Source organism: Centroberyx affinis, unplaced genomic scaffold (assembly GCF_046629955.1).
Source record: "Centroberyx affinis isolate AG114_WGS23_722 - 3 ecotype Tasmania unplaced genomic scaffold, CSIRO-AGI_Caff_v1 ptg002182l_1, whole genome shotgun sequence".
NCBI classification, from domain to species: Eukaryota; Metazoa; Chordata; class Actinopteri; order Beryciformes; family Berycidae; genus Centroberyx; species Centroberyx affinis.
The window spans coordinates 70453-93629 of NW_027280490.1; the positions used below are offsets into that span (position 1 = coordinate 70453).

Genomic DNA, 23177 nt, shown 5'->3' on the forward strand with positions numbered 1-23177 from the left:
GTAACTCTGTTCAGCTTCAGTTCAAACCAAACCATATGCTTCACATATCAGCTCCTTATTGTACACACTCACCCTGCGCTGCGCCTGATCCGCTTAATCCATGAGCAGATTGCTGCGGCTGGACAGAGACCACATCGCTGCAGCCTCGTGACCCACATACCCAGTGGTGGAAGAAGTACTGAGATCTTTTACTTAAGTAAAAGTAGCAATACAACAATGTAAAGATACTCCATTACAAGTAAAAGTCCTGCATTTCAAAATCTTACTTAAGTAAAAGTACATAAGTATTGGCAGCAAAATGTACTTAGAGTATCAAAGTAAACGTACTCATTATGCAAACTGTCCCCATTTAGAGAGTTATATTTTTCATAAATTATTGGAATATTAATACTGATTTATTGACATACATGTACATGTAAGCAGCATTTTAAAGTTGTCAACGTGAAGCTAATCTTAACAATTTAGCTACTTTTGGGTAGTCTAATCTATAACAATGCTATTTTATAGCTATTTTATAAAGATTTTAAATATAAAATATTGATCTGAAAAGTAACTAGTAACTATAGCTGTGAAATAAATGTAGTGGAGTAAAAAGTACAATATTTCCCTCTAAAATGCAGTGGAGTATAAGTACAAAGTAGCATAAAATGGAAATACTCAAGTAAAGTACAAGTACCTCAAAATTGTACTTAAGTACAGTACTTGAGTAAATGTACTTAGTTACTTTCCACCACTGTGCGTACCTTTTGAAAACCCACATTGTGTTCTTTAAAAAACCACATGGGCATCGATAAGCATGGTTTTCTTAAATTCCTGGAAAACTTCCTTTGTGCATATACGTTTTTTTTTTTTTTTTTTTTTAATACATTTGCAACAGCGATATGAGAAATAGGACTTCCCCTGTTCCAAGAAACAGACATCCACATCGTCAGCCCTGCAGCCAGCAGTGGATCATGTAAATCTTATAGATGACGTGTGGATATGGAGGGAAAGCAAAAACATAAAGGTTCCACGTAGACAGCAAGGTGATTTTTGGCATTCCTGTGTTTGACTTTGAGGAGAACAGCCTGACAGTTTCCAGGCTGATTCACAGAATGTGCTGCCATACAGCAGATCTTTTCAGACAATTTATGGAAATCTTTGCGTTTTTTAATTTAGCTTCTATTGCTTGGATGTTTTTGTGATGGTTTGAGTCCCGAGGGGAACACGTGTTGCTTTCACCTGCCTCTGTCCACAGGTGGGGATCAGAGGAGGTCAGAGGTCGACCACAGTGCAGCAAACAGAGCTGTCATGAGTGCTTGGTTTGTTTATGGCAGTGATTCTCAGCCTTTTTCATATCAAGGACCCTAATTTAGTCCACATTAGAGCCACAGACCCCCATTTGATGAGATTCTGTCTCTCAGACCCAAATCTGAGAATATTTTTATTGTCAGAATTGATTTTGTCCAGAATTCCATGACTATCTGTATTGTAGGTAGAGAGATAACAGAGAAACTATGATCAAAACAGTCATTCCTCTACATTCTCTAATTGTGTTAACTTCTTGTAAATGAAATAATGGTGAAATTTAACACTTCATCAAGTTGCTGGGGACCCCCTGGAACCCTCTCAAGGACCCCTGGTGGTCCCCAGACCCCATGTGGAGAACCACAGGTTTATGAGATGCTGGTTGCGTCCCGGTGCCAAATATCTGGCACATTTTTTTGAGGCAGTGATGTTTAATGTAGCGTCCGAAACTTTCGTTTGGTCGTTGCTCAAGGACACTTCAGCAGAATTGGGTCATGGAGGATAAAACCTCAGACTTTCTGGTTACAGGTTGGAATCTCTGGTAACACTTTACAATAAGGGTCATTAACTTAAGGGTTAGTTAATACTTAATAAGCATTAACTAACCCTTAATTAACAGTTAACTAATGTGTCTGGTAATCATTTACTAATGGTGTTCATGTTAACTAAGGTATTAATTTATACATTATTTAATAGTCATCTTTATAAACTATTAAATAATGTATAAATTAATAGTTAACATGAACACCATTAGTAAATTACACATTAGTTAACTGTTAATTAAGGGTTAGTTAATGCTTATTAAGCATTAACTAACCCTTAACTTAGTGACCCTTATTGTAAAGTGTTACCGAATCTCTAATGACTCTCTGCCTCCCTAAATTATCACTTTTCTTAAAACTACAATCTGCAATTCTAAAATTTCCAAAAATGCAGTAAAAAATAGCTTCAGGCATAATCAAGACACAAATCTCTGGCTCGCATGACAAATTTTGAGCAGTGAAGGAAAAATCCGCCCTCAGCTCTTTACACTGCTGTATATTATCAGTCTGATGTTCAATACATTCCAGCAGTTATTTAGTGATGAAGTGTTGTCATTTACTTTTTTGGTGAACCTACTTTCCCTCAACCTGCCGGTGGAGAAACTGGTCTCTCTCCTGCTCCTGTGGGTGGAGAAACTGGTCTCTCTCCTCTTCTACGATGGATCTCTCCCTGTATGATTGTTGAACGTCTCTTGGTGACAAAATGGCGGCTCTAGAAAGAAGCCCTCGCTCTTTGATTCTGAGGGACTGACACCAAAACCTGACGTTTACCGCTGAGGTTTTACATCCTGAAACATTTTCTCATATCAAACTCCACTGGAGCTGCTGGAAACATCTGGAGGTGACGTCACCTCGTCTGTGATTGGTCAGTTATCCATGGGAAGAAGAATAGTTTTAAATAGTTGGTTTTCCTGTAGTGTTTTTTTTGTTTTTTTCTAACCCTAAACCTTTTTTTTTTTATTTCTACTATTATATGATTGAATGTGGCTATGTAAATTTTGTATTGTGGTAACCTACTGCCTATTTAGAGGTATATTTATGGGGTAGCCTAAACAGTGAAATTATGATAATGTTACTCTGAGATTTACCATTAGCCTAATATTATTATTGTCATTATGGAAGAGACATGATTTTGGATTAATTGCTTTTAACTTTAACTATATGATTCAATGTTTGTATATAAATTGATGTAGTTGCCATCCATCATAGATTTTTGAATGTCCATTTTTGATGGTGGGTTGTGCCTTCTAATTGGTTGAATGCATACAGACTGTGGGACTGATTGCCTGACAGCTCATGGTCCCTGATTGGAAGGTTCTTTGTTCCTCAGTTTTACCTGATGAAGGTCTAAGGACCGAAACGTTGAATTAGTAATAAAGTTTATTGCAAGTAAAAGGACAGTGTGCGGGAATTCTCTCTTCTCTTGCCTAACCCTAACCCTAACCATGTGTCGGTGCTTTCTGACCCCACAACCAGAAACATGGTGCACATAAAGTGATAAAAATTGACATATATTGTTATCACTGGACTAGTACAGCCACTGCAGCTCTCAGCAGCTTGCAGAGCGCCACAGAAACAGACTTTGTCCTGAGGTAACATTCAAACGAGCATAAATCTGCGCGTGACGAGCAGTCAGCCTTCCCGTCTGTTCCTGGGAGGGTTCTGATGATTTGTGACGTCTGGCGGCTCGGCCCGGATCCAGCACATGCCCACTTTGACTCGGGGCTAGACCGCGTGCGTGAGGAATCCTCAGAGAGACAGAACATTGGACCTGCTTTTTTTTTTTTCCGAGGAGGTTCGTGTCTGATTCCACCCGTTACGTGAAGTGCCACATACTGCAGGATGCCAGATTCGGCAGAATTATGTGTTTTGAGGAATTTCCGTTTGATGGCTCACTTTGAACATCTGAGCTCCACATGAAAGGTGCCGTCTGCAGAGGTAGACCCTCAGAGAGCTCTCAGAGACCAGCGTCTGGCTATTTGCAGCAAAAGGTTCATTTAAACATGTCACAGAAGGTCCATGAAAACTGAAGTAAACCTGCTTTTACTGAAAACAAACATGCTGAGGCCCACAATGAAATCAAATATCTATATAGTTATGCAGGAAAATAAAGAAATCTTTAAGTTAAAGGAATAGACTCTACTCAAAAGTGAGAAAATGAAAACTGGCAGCAGTAAAGTAAATTTGAATGATATGCAGCTAAGTCTTGTAGTTTTGCGTAGGAGATTGGTAAATTAACACAAAGTATGGTATAAAAATAACAGTGTTTATAACTCACGGGAACTACTTTACCTGTTTCCATAGTAAGTGAAGGTGGTGGGTGATGGGAGACTGTGTACAATTAGAAATCACTACGCAGCGGATGAATATGTGGTTATTCACCTGAAATAGTTCCAAAAATGAACCTGGCTACATGAGCTATATATGTACTTGGCCTACTGGTATTTCAAGACTGACTAATCTACAGGCCATATAATAAAAAAACACTAACAACATTTTATTAAAAAAAGGTCAGTTGGGTAATGCTAGTAGCATAGGCTACTATCACTTACTATTTAATTTTAGAACTGCTAAGTTCTCATTTTCTCACTTTTGAGGTAATAGTGGCTACTATCACTCAACATAGTGTATGCTAAAGTGTTAGCATGGAGCCTAGTATCAACATAGTGTATGCTAAAGTGTGAGCATGGAGCCTAGTATCAACATAGTGTATGCTAAAGTGTGAGCATGGAGCCTAGTATCAACATAGTGTATGCTAAAGTGTTAGCATGGAGCCTACTATCACTCAACATAGTGTATGCTAAAGTGTTAGCATGGAGCCTAGAATCAACATAGTGTATGCTAAAGTGTTAGCATGGAGCCTACTATCACTCAACATAGTGTATGCTAAAGTGTTAGCATGGAGCCTAGTATCAAAGTGTTAGCATGGAGACAATCCTGGGGATACATGGATGAACATGAAACTTATGTTCACACTTATGTTCACTTAAAGGATAAGGCTGGTGTTTTTTAATGCATTTCTTACCGTCAACAAATCCTATGAAAATAACAAAATCAGCAATGAATTTGTTTTGCCAACAAGTCTCGTCCATGTAGCCGGTGCCCAATGCAGCCATGTCCCAGCAGCCATAGAACTCCATTGTATTAAAAAAACGGTTAAAAACCCGTCACAGAGCCATGCTGCTGCTCTGCAGCATATTTCATCATCACCATGCACCGGGCCGGACCACTTTTTCCTCAAAAAACTTAATAAGCCGACCGTAAAGATGTTTTCCATCTCAGGAAAGTAGTTCCGTAGCACCGAAAATAGTCCCCGGCGTAATGAAGAATTTGTTCCCATTTGAATTTTATTTAGTAAAAACTGCCTGACTTTTCATGGTAACAGTTAGCGATTTTTAAAATGTAAACTATGTCTTTGTGAGCTGTGGTTAAAGGTTTTTAGCTTACAATTGCCAATGACTTCTGGGTTAAAGGCTAAAAAGGGAACGTGGGAAGTCGGAAAGTAATGGGAGTAGAGCAAACGCATTGTTGATTTTGTTATTTTCATAGGATTTGTTGGCGGTAAGAAATGCATTAAAAAACACCAGTGTCATCCTTTAACAGGGAAGTTAACAAATGGTATATTCCTTTAAACATGATCCAAATCGACATTTTCTTTATTGATCTCATCCATCTTTTGGAAGGAAATGACTTGTTTCAAGAGCTGCAAAAATTGCTTTCCAGCTCGTAAATGATCCAACTGCCATGAAGCAGTCCTCAGTACACAACACATGCCGGTCTGTGGAAGCTTCAGTATGTAAACACATGCTGTACCAGCAGCCAGTTCTCCTAAATGCTCAACTTGTGTTGTTGAACTGCAGCGGTCTGTAATGACTTTGAGGTGATAGATGAGCAAAAAGCAAAACAATCCCTTTGAGTCATTTTAGGGGTTCTAGCCTGGAGCAGAGAAATAGCAAACAGGGATGAAGAATGATAAATAAATATTATGATTAGTAAGAAAGCAGTAGACTAAAAAAACTCATTCTGAATGGTGAAGACACTGAAGAGTTAACGGTCTGTTGTGGTTCTGAGGTGACGGATGAGTTTGTGTAGTTAACACTTCTACTTTGATGTAGACAAACACTCATGTTGGTGCAAATTGCTCCTCTGATGTGCCGACCCTGCCTGGGAGGGTTAGGGACTGACGGAGCTCACAGCCAGACTGCATTAAAGACAAGAGGTCGAGTCCTGAGAGGAAACAATATAAACTAAATACAAACCAACCAAAGAGCAAGTCTGAGTCTGAGATGACATCACACAAATGGAAAAGAATGAAAGTCAGCGGCCTGTTGTGTCTCAGCCTCTCTGTCAACAGCCTCTCTGTCACTGCTGAGGCTAACAGCAGCTGATCTGAGTCTGTCTGCAGCAGGAGGAGCAGGATGAGTAACGTTCAGTCATCTGTAAGTGCACTCCACAAGGATGTGTCATTTTGAAACGGAGGCTAGTTTGGGGCGACACACGTTTGGGTTACTTTTAAAAAGCCTCTGAAACAGCATTTAGAGCATCATGGGACACTAAAACTCTCCACTGAAACCAGACTGATGAAATTCTTTTAGCAGCTCTTTAAGGCAGGGTTAGAGTTAGGGTTACGGGAAAGTGTGGGATAATCACCTTTAAATTAAGAATTAATTTACAGAAACATAATTAAACAATTAAATAGAAAATAAATTCCATTGTAGGTTTTATAGACTCCATCAGTGAAGTACATGCCTGGTAGATATCCAATATTCAATAAAAGGCTAATTGGTCTGATATACACAAACCACTATATCATTCAAACCCTAGTAGGGATCTAACAGACCTGTTTTGTCTCCCAAAAACATTAGTTAAACATGGTCTTCGACACAAGTAGTTTTTGAACATTGCTGCAACATATTGGCAAACCTATATGACAAAAAATAGTCAACATTTTGTGCCAATATTCAATATTTTTCAAGCCATATTTAGCCATTTTTAAGCCAAAAATTTAAAATATTCAGTGTTTTCTCCAGAATTGTATTATTATCAGTGGAAAAGTCTCTGAAACAGCATTTATGTTTATGTACTTTGTAACAGTTGTTTTGAAAAGTGCTATATAAATAAAGTTTATTATTATTATCATTATTATTATTACTATTATTAAAACAAATGAATAAATAAACAAAACTGTTGTGGAGTTTAGACATGGTCATTCTTCCCATTCAGCTCTTTTCACTCTATGAATACGCATTATCAAAGCTGTTACATTAAAAACTAAACTGAATGTGTGCTGTCCTGAAACTAGAGACACAGATGTGTTGAAGAGGACACATATTTCTCTGTAACAGTCTGTGTCAGTCTGCTGGTCACGGTGTTGGCAGGTTGGCAGGGAACATCATGTACGACACACTGAACAGACCTGTGATGAGACAGAGCTGGAGCTGCTGGTCTGCCTTCCTCACACTTTGTTCCAGTCAGGTCTGAAATATCACAGGAGGAAGGATACTGCTCAGGGTAACATGTCAAACTAATGGATTCTGGTTGTGGTGTGTGTGTGTGTGTGTGTGTGTAGGCCTATGTGTTTGTGTTTGTGAAGACAGACAGACAGATAGATAGGTAGATAGATAGATAGATAGATAGATAGATAGATAGATAGATAGATAGATACTGAGCCTAAAGATAAAGCTAAAGGAAAAATGTAAATGTAAAAAATGTAAAACAAACATAAAGCTTTCAGGTGACGTAACACACTCTCTGGCGGCCATATTGGAGGTCCTCAGCTGATTGTGTTTCTAAATGTACAACTTGATAAATTTCTTTGCTTTTATGACTGGAAACTGATCATTTCATCACTGATCCATCTGATTGATTTAGTGTTTAGATAATGTCAGCTTGTTAGCTAGCTAACCATAGCATCTGGTCAGCTAACCATCACTGTCTTGTTGTTAACACATCTGATTAGCACACTAGCTAACGTAGCTAGCAGCAGCTAGCGTTAGCATGTTCACATTAACGTCAGTGTGCTTGCTGGCTAGTTAGCTAGCTAACAGTTTGTTCAGGTTAACTGAGCTGACTCTTCTCAAGCTACAACTCTTCATGTTTTGGAGTAGAGACTAGGGCTAAAGACAAGACAGTTTACTGTGTCACAGTAACCTACATTTGGAAACAAATCCACCTTATCACACTATTCACTTTTACTTTATATTACTGAAATACAGTCACACTACAACAATATCTCTTTTTTTAGTTTGGTTATATATAGAGCCTTGTAAACATATTCCTATGGTGCCATGTACTTGTGAACATGTGAAATTAAATGGTACATTAAATGTCAGCAAAAACTAAAATGAAAAAATCTCCAGTGGACCTCCATGATGGCACCATCTGTGGCTGCTAGGAGATTTGTGACGCAACTGCAAAGCCTCTAAAACAAAAAAACAAAAAAAGTAATAATGCACTGGAAAAAATACAGCATAAAGAAGCAATTGGTATGTGCATGTACACGTGTGTGAGATGTTTTTTCAATTATCACTAAGCTCCAGGTTTTGTTTAACAGTCTTAAAAGGCTGATATCATGAGATAATCCTTTACTTCCAGCCGAGCAACAAAGGTGACCTCATGTATCTGCCTGGTAAAAGGATTAAATGTGCTCATGTAATTATGCGATCATTTTCACAGACTACCTGTTCCACATGTCAAATAAATCTTCTGTTTCAGTGTCATTCTTGTCCCTTTAGATCTAAGTGGTTACAGGTCTTGATGCAATGCGACGCTCCATAAACAGCTCCGACAGTGAGCGGTTAGCACAGCGCTGAGGCTGAGGCTGAGGCTGACATCAGGTCCTGCGTTTCAGGAACGGATGTGACTGATGAAGTCATTCCCAGAAAGTTGTTGAAATCCATTCTCTTGGAATTCTTCACATAAATTCTTGTGTTTATGGGAAGTCAACATAAAAATCTGTTTGAGTAGAAAAGTATTTAGGAGGAAAAGCTGCTCCTCCCTGTTCCAACGCTGTTATTAAGATCAATACATCACTGCTGGAGAATGGCTAATCCCACTGTATTAACCTGGGTTTTAAATAAATTGAACACACAACTTCAAGTGCTATTTCGTGGGGACTTTATTTTCTTTTCTGTTAGTTTTCCCCAATTATGGAGAGTAGCTTATAAGAAATCTTGGTTTCCACTGAAGGCCAGGCTTTCAAATTTACAAAAGAAACATTTAGCAAAAAACAATAACCAAAAAAAAAGAAACTCAGTACTATTCCAGTACAGATAACACGTCACAGAAATGGTGACAAATTGGCAAAAATGTGGCACAAATATGACAGTAGCACCTCTATAAACGGAAGAACACAGGAACATATTCACCACACTGCCCTGTAAATTCTCTAAAATATCTGTGCTAATATATCAAATTTAGCAGCCATTTCAGTTCACAGAGAAAGCAACATTCATTCTGCTTTACACATTTGACAAACGAAAATACAAAACAGCAAAACAGAAATAATCATCAAACTGTTTCATACCGAATTCACAGATAGCAAACTGCTCTGCACGTGTGAGGTTTTCAATCCACAACCATCTGCAATCCTACCAAGACAATCGCACAAAATGTGGTCTTTTATAAGTGCATCAAACGACATTAAACCACTATTTTACAGAATTGGTGCAAAATAACCTCAAAACCACATAAGATGCTTGATAAATGTTCTCACCGTTGGAACCGTTGTGTTGTACTTCCTGTGTTTTCCCAGCGTTTCCTGACCACTCAGCAGGCATACCGCTCCAAGAAAGTAAGCATCCCCAGCCGGATCGCAGCAACGGAGAACTTCATCCACATGGATTTTATTTCCCGTAGATATTATTATTTTACAACCTGGTTACATAAACAAGGAGAAAGTCTCAGATGGTACATGGAACCTTTGGTGGTGCTGTAAAGAGCCCATATAGAAGGGTTCTCAATAGGTCGTCTTTAGCGCCATGCTCAGCTGGGTCTGATGTTTTAAAGTAAGTTTTGTATTGTAATGAGGAGACGGCCTACAGGGACGAGGTGCAACATCTGGCTGAGTGGTGCTCGGACAACAACCTGGTCCCAAACACCACCAAAACAAAAGAGATCATAGTAGACTTTAGGAGAGCCAGGAAGACCAACCACCTCCCCCTCCACATATACGGAGAAGAGGTGGAAAGTGTGGAAAGCTTTAAGTTCCTTGGAGTCTACATAACAAAAGACCTGATATGGTCTCTGAACACCCCCCACCTGGTGAAAAAAGCCCAACAGCGGCTGTTGTTCCTCAGGACGCTGAAACAGGCACAAATTCCTCTGCGACTCCTAGTCTGCTTTTACCGCAGGCCCATGGAGAGCATCCTCTACCCTGTGGGACTGTGTGGTACACCAGGGGAGCGTATCTATGTTCCCAGGGTCCTATGTTCCCAGGGTCCTATGTTCCCAGGGTCCCATGTTCCCAGGGTCCTATGTTCCCAGGGTCCTATGTTTCCAGTGTCCTATGTTCCCAGGGTCCTAAGTTCCCAAGGTCCTATGTTCCCAGGGTCCTATGTTTCCAGTGTCCTAAGTTCCCAAGGTCCTATGTTCCCAGGGTCCTATGTTCCCAGGGTCCTAAGTTCCCAAGGTCCTATGTTCCCAGGGTCCTATGTTCCCAGGGTCCCATGTTCCCAGGGTCCTATGTTCCCAGGGTTCCATGTTCCCAGGGTCCTATGTTCCCAGGGTCCTATGTTTCCAGTGTGTTATGTTCCCAGGGTCCTAAGTTCCCAGGGTCCTATGTTCCCAGGGTCCTATGTTCCCAGGGTCCTAAGTTCCCAAGGTCCTATGTTCCCAGGGTCCTAAGTTCCCAAGGTCCTATGTTCCCAGGGTCCTAAGTTCCCCAGTTCAATATTCTGTTAACACACATTAACCCTCCTATTGTGTTCGGGTCAAATTTGACCCGTTTCAGTTTTTTTATTGGAACAAGGCTTCAAAACAGCTATATAAACACAACAAAAACAATGGTTATCATTTTATTTGATTTTGAAGGTCTCTATCCCTAACCCTAACCACTCTGATAAAAAGCCCCTCTGTTCTTTGAAACAGTTGTGTCAGAGCTCTGGGTAAACATCTACACACAACCAACCTAACCCTAACCCTAAACCCTAACTCTAACCTTAGAACTGGGGAACATAGGACCCTATGTCATGTTCCCATTATGTGCCATATAAATCTGGGGAACACAGGACCCTGGGAACATAGGAATGACTCCGTACGCCAGCTGCACAGCCGCGGATCGGAGGGACTTTACACCGAGAGGTAAAAGAGGCCCAGCGAGTTATCAGGTGTGAGCTCCCACACCTGGACACCGTCTATGCTAGCCGACTGAAGAAGAAGGCTAGCTGTATTATCATGGACACAACCCACCCTGCACTGCCTGTCTGTCCCTTCACTGTCTGGCAAGCGGTACAGGGCAATTCCATCAAAAACAAACAGGCTGAAATGCAGCTTCTTTCCCAGAGCTGTAGCTTCTCTTCCCCCCCGGGGTCATCCCTATGTTCCCTCAGCATCAGAGGGTTAGGGTTAGGGGGCGGGTTAGGGTTTAGGGTTTAGGGTTAGGGGGCAAAAACATTACCTCATTGGCGGAGGTATTGATCTGAGGGAACATAGGACTGAGGGAACCTAGGGCTGAGGGAACATAGGACTGAGGGAACCTAGGGCTGAGGGAACATAGGACTGAGGGAACCTAGGGCTGAGGGAACATAGGACTGAGGGAACCTAGGGCTGAGGGAACCTAGGGCTGAGGGAACCTAGGTTTGAGGGAACATAGACATGCTCCCCTCCCCCCCACCAACCACCACCAACCACCACCTGCCACGCTCAGATGGCTTTACATAGAACCTTTTTAGTAGTGTAAAGAACCCTTAAGGAAAGGTTCTATGTAGAACCATCTCAGCATGGCAGATTTTTCTAAATCTGAGTATGAATCTGAATAGGTCCCACATAGGGCCATGCTGAGATAGTTCTACATAGAACATTTTTGGTGCTTTAAATATCCCACGTAGAAAGGTTTTCTAGTATTCCCATGATGTCACATGCATTTCCTACCAATATGGTATGCTCAGATGGTTCTAAATAGAACCTGTTTGGTGCTGTAAAGAACCATTTAGGAATGCATGAAATCAGTAGTATTGAGTTTTTAACAACCATACTGGGTTCTTCAGTTTGATATGCCATTTTTTTTTTTTTTTAAACCAGAGGGGTCATTACGGTTCCATATAGAACCTCTATCCTAACCAAAGAACCATTGAAGAACGTTCCTTTTTCTGGGTGTGCAACCTGCTGCATACCGTCCAAAATGTTATCACAATTTTATCACTTCACTTATCTCTCCTTTTCGTGTGCTCACAGTCCTCCTCCATGTGTTAACACACAGCTGAGCACACACTGAGGAACATGGTTATTTTTAAAATGTTACTCAAAAATGTAGAACATGTCAATTACTGCCTGTTAGAACCGTGTCAGACATCATGACTGGCGGATCAACACGCGTGTTCGCACACATACGAGAGCGAGCTGCGGCGCTGTCGGCTTTGATGCCAGCCATCTTTTATTAACACGGGGGTTTTCCAATCGCCCAAGGTGTTGGAATAGTTTCCAGTCCAGCTACATAAACATGGCTCCGCTCTTTTTTCCACTCCTTTAAAAAAAAAAACAAAAAAAAACATGCACGTTAACTTTAGTGTCATTTGAAATCCACAGCTGATAAGACTAACACAGGCATCACACTTCTTTCTTTCTTTCTTTCTTTGTGTAGATTCGTTTCAGTCATCCAGGTAGTAAGAAATATAAAAAAAAAGGAAACAAAATCCACTGGACTTCATTTTAAGTCCAATGGATTTTGTTTATATATATATTTTTTTTAAACTAACTTTCTTTCTTTCTTTCTTTCTTAAGTTTGCTTGAATACTCACTACGCTGCATTCCTAAATTTACATTTTTACAGTTTTATTTTATACTTTAGTCTCTCACTCAGAGCAACTTAAAACGAATGCAAGAGTAGATTCAGTAAAATTGAGTGCCAGATTCCCAGCATCCTTCTCTGCTGTGATCCTACATCGCTGTTTATGTTCTTCTCCTCGGTTGCATATTTGTATATTCTTAAACAAAACGTGGCTTTGATTTTCATATTCCCAGAAATGGAAAGTAACTAAGTACATTTACTCAAGTACTTTGGTACAATTTTGAGCGACTGGCACTTTACTTGAGTGTTTCCATTCTGTGAGACTTTCTACTTTTCCTCCTCTACATCTCAGAGGGAAATCTTGTTCTTTTTCCTCCACTACATTTATCTGCCGGCTGGAGTCACTAGTTACTTTGCAGAATAAGGTTTTACATGCAAAACATACGATAAGCTCATAAAATATGTTGCATTGTTAGAGTTTAAACTCCACAACAGTATATGGAGCAGTTAGACCGACAACATTAAAACACTTCTGACAGGTTCATGCTTCAATAATGAAGAATGAGACAGACAGAATGAGACGACTTTTACTTCAGTTCATTTTACTGCTAATGCTTCTATACTTTTACTAAAGTAAACTTTTGAATGCAGGACTTTTACTTTTAATGGAGTATTTTTCGATTATGGTATTGCAACTTTTACTTAAGTAAAGGACTGTTGCACTTTTTCCACTACTGCATTTTCTGTATTTGCCGAGAGCATACTTGACAATAAAACACATCCAGGACATTCAGAGTTTTGCTTGGAAACATGTCAGATTTGCCCTTTGGGATTAGATACTATCTGTTAACGCAAAGCTCATATTTCATCATCCCACTAGATTTATTTCTCCTTACTGCAGCGCTGTTGCTCAACCCGTCCTCCATCTGTTAGCTTCACCTGCTCCGCCGAGGTGTCGGGAGACTCTGGAGTTTACCGAGTCCCAGACTGAGCGAGAGTGAGCCGTACGCTTATGACAACCAGTAATGCCGGCAACATATCATGAGCTTTGGGTGGATGCTTTTAGTGTCCGAAGGGCCTTACAGCAGGGGCTCTCCGACGTTTTCATGACAAATAGACACAAATTAGACAACGGTCCCACATTTGATAAGATTTCATCCAGGGACCCACATATGGGAGGAATGTTTTTGATTTAGTATTGACTTGTTGGATCGACTACACTGCAAATAGGGAGATAATAGTGGTGGGAATGAAACCATAATAAAAGCTATGATTTGAATAATCATTACTACTTACAGTATTCTCTTATTAAAAAAGAATAAATAAAAAATTCTCCTATTAAATTAAACTATTCCTCATTTTGCTGGGGAACCCTCTGAAAACTTTCAATAACCACCGGGGGTTCCCTGGACTTCAGTTTAAGAACTATAAACCAATCAGATCCCTCAGATCATCAGGCGTGTGTCTCCTAAATGTACCTAGAGTTAAATCTAAATCAGGTGAAGGTGCATTTAGTCACTATGGTGCTGTTCTCTGGAACAAACTACCTGCTATAGTAGGTAGTTAGGTAGTACAACACGACATCAGTTGAATGCAGGGTTACAGTGTGCATAGCTTACCTTTTAGCATGAGTGCTATTGGGCTTTTTATCAGATATCAGTCAGTGTCAAAACAGTCTGGAAAACCTGACATGACATTGTATTTATACATTTTTTTTGTTTATTATTTATGCAATGTAATTCTTCAATTAAAGGCAGTAATGTATCCCAGATTCTCCCTACCATTGACTGGGTGTGGTGGGTCTCCCTGCTGTAAAGAGTTATAACCCTAAAAGAATTTCATTATGTTTTTGTAAATCATTTAAAGATCATTATCCCAGACCTTCCCCTGCCATTGAACTGAGAACTGCCTTGAATTTCATCAGTCGGGGTTTCAGTGGAGAGTTTTAGTGTCCCATGATGTTTCAGAGGCTTTTCCACAAGTTCTAGGGGAAAAAAACACTGGCTACTTGAATTTTTTTTTTTATCATGAAATAGATCAAATTTAAAGGTCCCATAGTGTCCACTTTCCAGTGTTTTATTTTGTGTCTTGAGGTCCATTCAAAGCTGTGTGTGTGGTGTCATGAACCAAAAACACTCTCAATCCATTTCTCCACGTTCATTTTCCAGCATCTCTCTGAGCCTTACCAAGAACAGGCCGTTTCTGTCACCGTGTCTTTAAGGCTCATTAATATTAACGACCCCTCCGTTCTGATTGGCTAACCGTTTCAAGAGTGAAACGTGAGACGCCGCGGCCCGGCAGCTACAGGTAGGGAAAACTCTCTGGTAAATAAACAATGACAACCGCTCAACCGCTTTGAAAAAAACACTTTGTTAGTCTATTATTTCTTACAAAAATGATAATGAGCGAACCTTTGTGATGCCACAAAGTTACGGAAGTCCAAACGGCTCGTTTAGAGGCTCGCTGCACTAATATGGATTGTGTGGATTTAGTTTTGATACTTTCACCATGTTTAGATAGACCATCCAACTCCTTTATCATCACAGAGGCAAGGGAAGTCCTGCTTTACACCATATTGAATATTGGTAAAAAATATCATAATCACCCATCGGTCAAACCCTACCAGCAGTCTCTCTCTCTCTCTCTCTCTCTCTCTCTCTCTCTCTCTCTCTCTCTCTCTCTCTCTCTCTCCTACAGTAGGTAAACTATTACCCAATGCCTCCCAGATGTGTGCCTGAACTTCAGGGGCAAATTAAAAAAAAAAAATCTGCTTTCTTGGCCGGTAGATACGGCATGATGTCACTGTCACTGCAAGTACCGGTAATACTGAGACAGAGAGAGAGAGAGAGAAGGAGGGGGAGAGAAGGAGGGAGAGAGAGAGAGGGAGTTAGGATGAGTAAAGCTTTGCGGTGGCGTCAGTGATAGAAATGAGCGGAGGAATGTCTGAACCTGCAGGTGGTCTGGTCTCAGGCTTCTTCTCCGTCTCTTCTCCTTCACTCACACTCTGCTCTCTCCTCGGAAAAAAGCCTCGTAAATTTCTGGTGGCTTAAAGGTTTTTTTTGGGTTTTTTTTTTTTTTTTTTTTCCCCGAAACCTCAGCGGTGGATTTATCCGTGGCTCAGAATTCCCAATGAGTGTGCACTGAGCAGTAGTAATGAATTTCCAGACAATAAAACGCACACACACACAAACACACACACACACACACACACACATTCAAGCGTACACACACACTCAAGCTCTGGCTCCATATCTTGAGGTTTGCTTTTTCCTGGGTTCCCTGTAAAGCACTTTGGGGTGAAATAAATGCAGAGTAAATAAATAAGTAAAATAAATTTGTCTTAATTTGTCTTGACTTGATTTGTCTTGCACTGCCATAAAATAACTCTGATTTGATTTGTGTTGAAGTGCAGCTGACTGTTTTCTGGGACGGAGGCCATGTGGACAAGTGGAAGAGCTGCAGAAGACTAAACTCACTGCTGTAACATGTAACAGCTACGTTTCCATGTTTTCACTGATTTACTGGCTTCACGGCCCCGGGGTCTGAAAACCCCATTCGAGACCCGTGATGTGAAATACAGAAATGGGGAGTTTGAAAATACGGCCGTTTTTCTAAATCTTATTCTTATATTTCTAACCCAAACCCTAGCAAGTGAAACAAAATCCCCCGAAAGAGTAAAACAATTTCACTTATTTTCCAAGGTTTTTTTTTTTATATTATTTGCATATTCTGTGACAGAGTCTTTAATTGAAGCAGGTCACTCCACTTGTTTCAAGAAAATTCCTGAAAACGACATTGAGTTACATTAGAAACAAGTGACACTGTCTCACAGATCTCTCCACTTAATTCAAGAAAAATCTGAATTTAAAGGCAAATTCCGCGACAACATAGTCAGATCTCTGGCACATCTGATTTTGTTCTACGAGTTATCTTCGCTTTTCACGAGCAAAAGTTTCAAGCTTTTGGCTTCATTTGCATTTCAAAATTTGAGGACAGCATTAATAGCTAATTAGCTAGTGTCACTATAGCTTAAAAACATCTATCAAATCATAATAATGCATAAATGTCCCATCTAGTCTGCCTCAGACTGACTGAAGCAACGCTGCATCTCTTCTTTGCTTATTTTTGTTCTCTGCTAGAGCAGTGTGTTGTATAACAGTGATTCTCAACCTTTTTCATATCAAGGACCCCTAATGTAGTCCAAATTAGGCCCACAGACCCCCATTTCAGCCAAATCTGAGAATATTTTTATCGTTAGATACGATTTTGTCCAGAATTCCATGACTATCTGTATTGTAGGTAGAGATAACTATGATGAAAAGAGTCTACATTTCTTCTACATTCTCTATTTGTACTAACTTCTTGTAAATTAAATAATGGTGAAGTTTAAGAATTCATCACTTTGCTGGGGACCCCCTGGAACCCCCTCAAGGAATCCCGGTGGTCCCCGGACCCCACGTTGAGAACCACTGTTGTATAAAACAAGCATCGATATAAAGCAAAAGTATAAAGTATAAAGCAGTATTTCTGTTGGCCGGTCGGATTGCAGTTCATCACACATGAACTCGTGCACAAACATGAAGGAGCAACATTTCTTCACAACTGGAAATTATGTTTTTTTTATTTGCCTCTCAAGTGGTTTTCAATGGAAGGGAACTAGAGGTGAAGCAAATTTTCACACAATTTGGTGCACAGTCTGACCAATCCAGTCTGACCAATCCAGTCAGACCAATCCAGTCTGACCAATCCAGTCTGACCGGCCTTAATATGGACATCTTTTTTTTTTGCAGTGCAGCAGAGAGGATGTGAGGGAAGGATCGGCATGTAGAGAGGGAGGAGAGGAGGTTGTCCAAAGGTCGGAGTCAGTTTGTCGTTTGTGTCCGTTTGGATGGAGGGATGAGCGGAGTCTTCTTCGCTTCAGGAATTCCTGCCCTCCAGCCACCAGATTATATAAACTGAAAGAGGTTGAGAGGAGGAGAAGGCGAGTCCTGCAGGAACGTTCTGTCGTTTATGAGCTGCTGTGCTTCATGTTGAAATATGTGACAGTCAAACAAGGAAGTCTCAGGGATGATTCATAGCAGGGGATTAAGTCTTTTTTACTCCAAGACTCGACCGGTTCAGTGTTGTGATCACCAAGTCAGCCCAAGCTTCAGTGATCCAACAGTAAATCTCAGTGTGCGTTGTCATTCCTGCCTTTTAGATCTAGAACTAATATCTTATTTTTATTCATTACTGTCACTCTTAATTCCTTCTCTTCCAGTTCTAGCTTTCTTTGGGTGAAGGGTCTGTAGGGACACAGGAAGGTTTATTACATGAACTGATTGATCTTGTGTCTATTTTCTGGACACCTTTGACTCTTGTTTTTCTTACAATTAGTTGCCTTTAATGTTGACGATCCAGGAATTTATTCTTATTCTTCTATTGTCAGTGGTGGAAAGTAACTAAGTACATTTAATTCATTCAAGTACTGTACTTAAGTGCAATTTTGAGGTACTTGTACTTTACTTGAGTATTTCCATTTTATGCTACTTTGTACTTATACTCCACTACATTTTAGAGGGAAATATTGTACTTTTTACTCCATTACATTTATTTCACAGCTATAGTTACTAGTTACTTTTCAGATCAATATTTTATATTTAAAACATTTGATCATCTTTATAAAATAACTATAAAATAGCATTGTTATAGATTAGACTACCCAAAAGTATAGCTAAATTGTTAAGATTAGCTTCATGTTGACAACTTTAAAATGCTGCTTACATGTACATGTATGTCAATAAATCAGTATTAATATTCCAATAATTTATGAAAAATATAACTCTCTAAATGGGGACAGTTTGCATAATGAGTATGTTTACTTTGATACTCTAAGTACATTTTGCTGCCAATACTTATGTACTTTTACTTAAGTAAGATTTTGAATGCAGGACTTTTACTTGTAATGGAGTATCTTTACATTGTTGTATTGCTACTTTTACTGAAGTAAAAGATCTCAGTACTTCTTCCACCACTGACTATTGCGTTCATTCCAGGTCGATCCCGATAAGAGCATCGCGTAAACGGCTAAAATGTAAGAGACTGCTGGACAGACTCAGACGTCAGACATTTCATCATCAGGCGTCTGCAACCAGAGAAGAAGAAGAAGAAGAAGACGGCGGCTTGGAAGAGTTTTTTGGAACGGCTCTCGGCCAGCACACAGATGTTCATCGAGAATCTCTCAAAGTCGTGAACTTATCAAATCTTTTACAAAGCTGAGTTTTGCTACCGGCGACGGGAAACAATCCAGCTGAATTTGGGTAAACAGGATAGTGTTGTCACCTAATTACTTACTGTCATCACTCTGTCCAGACCTCCAGCCTCTTGGTGAGCAACAACCTTTTCCATCCACTTTCCACAGGGGATGAATGGGAAACGGTTCAAGGTCTTTGACTGCAAAGATTTCAAAGTAATAAGATTCATGGATGATGAACGTATCTTTATTTGAGGGTTATTTTGTTGTAAATCGATGTTGTACTCTTGAATGTATGTTAGGTGCCTGAGGTTGGTATTGTTTTTGGTTTGTTTATACATAAAAGAAGCATGTGGAGTGTCCTTTTTCTGTATGAAAGATGATGCTTCACAATAAAAATATTTGAAACAGAACACTCCACGAGATTTTCATATAGATAAATATCCATTTTGATACTTTACATCACCGGCTGATATAACACAATATGTGAGCCTAGAATTATAAGGTTCTATCTGCCTTCAGGATAGTTCTGAGATATTACAGACTCAAAAATCATTATTTTCAAAGAATAACACCACACATATGTCAACAGGCACTCATAGAATAGGTTCATGCGACTAACTCAGTTTTGACAAAAAGGTCAGATGCTGTTCTAAGAGTCTGATCTTGCAAAATCTTGTGAAATAAGCACAATGTTTTAAAATGCAAATAAGGAGCTCTGTGCAGAAAATGTGAGAGAAATACAGTATGTTTCTCCAGTAGGAGAGGATCAGCTGGAGGAGACAGGAGTAGAAGTTTGACAGTGGACAGTCAGGGTGTGGAGGTTGGAGGTCGGAGGTCGGGGGGGGCAGATGGTTCAATTCCCAACTCATGACAACAAGTTTTCATTTATTGAACCGTGAGCAAAACCTGAAGCTAACCTGAAGCAAAGTGTTAGCTAACCTTTTCACGAGACCAATAGGTGGAAATGTCCAGTCCAGTTCCTGCTGTTGGACCAGAATCCAGTTTCATGGTGGAGGAACCAAATCTTCTCATAATTTGCGTTTCAGTGCTCAATTCACTGCATTTTGTGAGACTGTGTTGTGTTCTAAGCAGCCGGTGTCTGGTCGCTCTTTCCTGGGAAAAATCCTCTGCCGCACAGGAAGTGAAGCGTTTGTTTGGAATAAACAGAAGAAGAAGAACTGGGTAGTTAGCATGAGCAGTGATAGCCACCATGACTGAACAGACAGAGAAAAGAGAAACTCAAACTGCAGCAACAGAGAATCCAAGCTCCGCCCACACTGTTTGATTGACAGGTGATCTGTGGGAAGAGCAGTGCAGAAACACCACAGTGAGGCTGAGGGACAAAGATGGAGACAAAGAAAAATTAAAACCACATAACTGTCAGATTACCACTTTAATACCACAAAAAGGAACAGATTTTAATGGGTTTAATGAGTGCTGCACCTGCTCATTCATATGGACTTACTATATATTTAAAATAGAACCTGCATTTACTTGTAGGCTGACATGCAATGAGTAGAATAAGCTTCAATTCCCAGATCAACAGCATTATAAGCGACCAATACAGCAGTGAGGAGGTCAAAGGTCAGAGCCATGCCGCCCATAGTAGAGCGATCAAGCAGTGGGAAATAAAATAAAAAGGAAGAGAAGAAGAAAGAAGAATATGAACTGCAGCCCTAAAGTCTTTACTTCAGGCTATGGAAACAATTTTGGACTATTTGGGTCGCGTGATAACCTTGTGTGGTAATCAGCAACGTGGCAGAGGGGGGGGGGGGAGTGCACACTCCCCCCCCCCCCCCCCACCCTCCCTCCCTCCCGCAGAGGAATGTGGAGAATGCTGGGAGTAAAAATCAGATGCGACTCGACGGAACCTTCCTCCCCTTTAAATGAACTCACAGCCTATGGCGTCACTGGACCCGGTCACATGGTGCAGGGAAGAGGTAGGTGTGTGTGTGTGTGTGTGTGTGTGTGTGAGGGAAGAGGTGTGTGTTGGGACAGAGATAGTAGAGATAATACACTGCCATTACTGTTTATCGTTTAAGAGCTTAGTTCCTTTTTTGGCTTTTGGCGATGAGCCTGTGTCATGTTATACAACTAACTAATGGATGTATTTCTCCTCTCTGTATATGTATATTTTCCCAAGATCGTATTTTAGAACTGAAAAAGCCGACACAGATTTGGTCGTGTTGTTTTTATTCTGTATAATCTGTTGCCAAAATCAGTTAAAGACCCACTTTCCCTCGCTGGCCTGTTGTGTTTTATCTGCTTTTCTGAAATGTGTTTGGGTTTTTTTTTTTTGTCTGTTTAGATTGTTTTCTTTCTCTTTTAATCTCGCAAAGCACTTTGTATTTTGTGTTTAAGTCACTGTATAAATAAATTTGACTTATTCCAAGGATAGATTTCAAAGGTAGTTTTACAGCATGAGCTTTCATTTCCTTTTATTTTTTATTGTTTTTTAATTTTCCTTGTATTATTAGATGTCTGTGTGTGCAGACGAAGGCTGTAACGCTGTCGGCTCTCTTGGCGTCTTCGCCTGTTTTCAAAATCCAGCTTTCCAGAGTTAATCTGGTTTTGAATCTTAAACTCTTATTTTTATTAAAATGAGAAAAATCGAATGGAGTGTGACTTTAACTTGTTTCCAATGTAAATCGACTTGTTTGAAATATTTTCCTGAGTGAAGTGTCGGTTTCTGGGTCCGTCTGCCTCATCCTGCTTCGTTTCAAGATGTTGACACTTGCTTTCTTGAAAATTTCAGATTAGCGTGAAGAGAAACTGTCAGAGGTGAGACCAAGTTAACTTTGCTTGAGTCCCAAGTCAGTCTCAAGTCTTGAGGCACAAGTCTAATGGCAAGTCTCAAGTCTAAATGTAGAACAGCAAGTCAAGTCAGAACAAATCAAGAGTCCAGTATCAATTTAATATCTTAAAGAAAACTAAATATCTAGGACTTTTCAATGCAATATGGTTTTAATAGGATAAAAACTTGGTAAGAGCATCATGAGTTTGATTTCTAGAATCAGTTTCAACTTCAATAAATTCAATCATTCCATACAAATTCAGAAAACAGAATTTAAATTCAGTCGTCTGCTGGAACAAATCTCATCACTTTCAATCTAAGTCATTTACACAAACACAAGATCTCAAGTCAAGACTTTAGAAACCTTTTCAAGTCATCAGAGTACAAGTCAGAGTCAAGTCCCAAGTCACCAGAACCCAAGTCAAGTCAAGGGTCAAGTCACCTCTGGAAACTGTTTTGGAAATTTGGCAAGAAGAATTATCTCACTATGACTGAATAGAAGACAAGATTTTAAGACTGAATATGAGACTAAGTAACTTTGTAAGATGGACATTTTTTAGAATAGTGTATGATGTCATTCAAACCCACATGGTGAAAGGAATACATGTAAAAGTACTAAAATATTAAGATAACAGTAACATTGATAATATGAAGTATTCAATATTTCTCATTTGGTGTCACATTTTTCAACCTTTTTTGGACCTTTTTTTTCTTTTTTTGAAGCTCCTCGCACGTCCGCAGGGTCAGAGGTCAGAGCTGGAAGCACCGAGGACTCGCTGTGGAGAGTCCGACCCGTCACCCAGAGGTCAAAGGTCGGGTCCCGGCAACACCCAGGCATCCAGCTGAGCCGGCCCCAGGCAGGCAGCGCACCGAGCTCCACCTGATCCATCACTCCGGGATACTGTTTATTTTCCTTGGGCTGAACCAGAGTGGGGAGCTTGACTTTGTTGAATTTGGTTTGTTTTGGTTTGTTTTGGTTTGCACAAGTGAACCAGGGCTTGTAAACAAAAGTCACATGACTCACAAGTAGCTCCTTTATTGGACAGAGTTTGAACCTGTCATCCTGCAGGTTAGAGAGTCAAAACAAATCTGACTCCAGCTCCTGTAACTTTATCTGACATGACGGACTTGTCTGTCTCTTCTTCTGTGGTGTTCATACCTGGGGCCAGTTGCATAAAGCTAGTTTAAGACTAGTCTAAGCCTTAGATTGGTCTTAGATTCTCAGGTTGGACTAGTCTAATTAAGACCGTCTGTTACTTAAATATTACAACTGACTTATTTTGAGGTAGGAAAGTTAGCCACCTTCCCCCTGGCTAATCTTGAGTTAAGAATTTTGTTGTTATGGCAACAAGTCGGCCTAACTGTCAGAGTGGG

The 23177-nt window shown here is 40.1% G+C and overlaps 1 protein-coding gene across 1 annotated transcript in view; it reads left to right on the plus strand.

Annotated features, from left to right (window-relative positions):
• The window catches only part of cd109 (CD109 molecule), an 85606-nt gene extending 62919 nt beyond the window's left edge, over positions 1-22687 (plus strand). The window contains exons 35-37 of the mRNA XM_071532265.1: positions 9583-9621; positions 9861-10218; positions 22545-22687. Of these exons, the coding sequence (XP_071388366.1) occupies positions 9583-9621; positions 9861-10218; positions 22545-22687 (540 nt within the window). The remainder of the gene's footprint in view (positions 1-9582; positions 9622-9860; positions 10219-22544) is intronic.
• Positions 22688-23177: the final 490 nt, after the last annotated feature.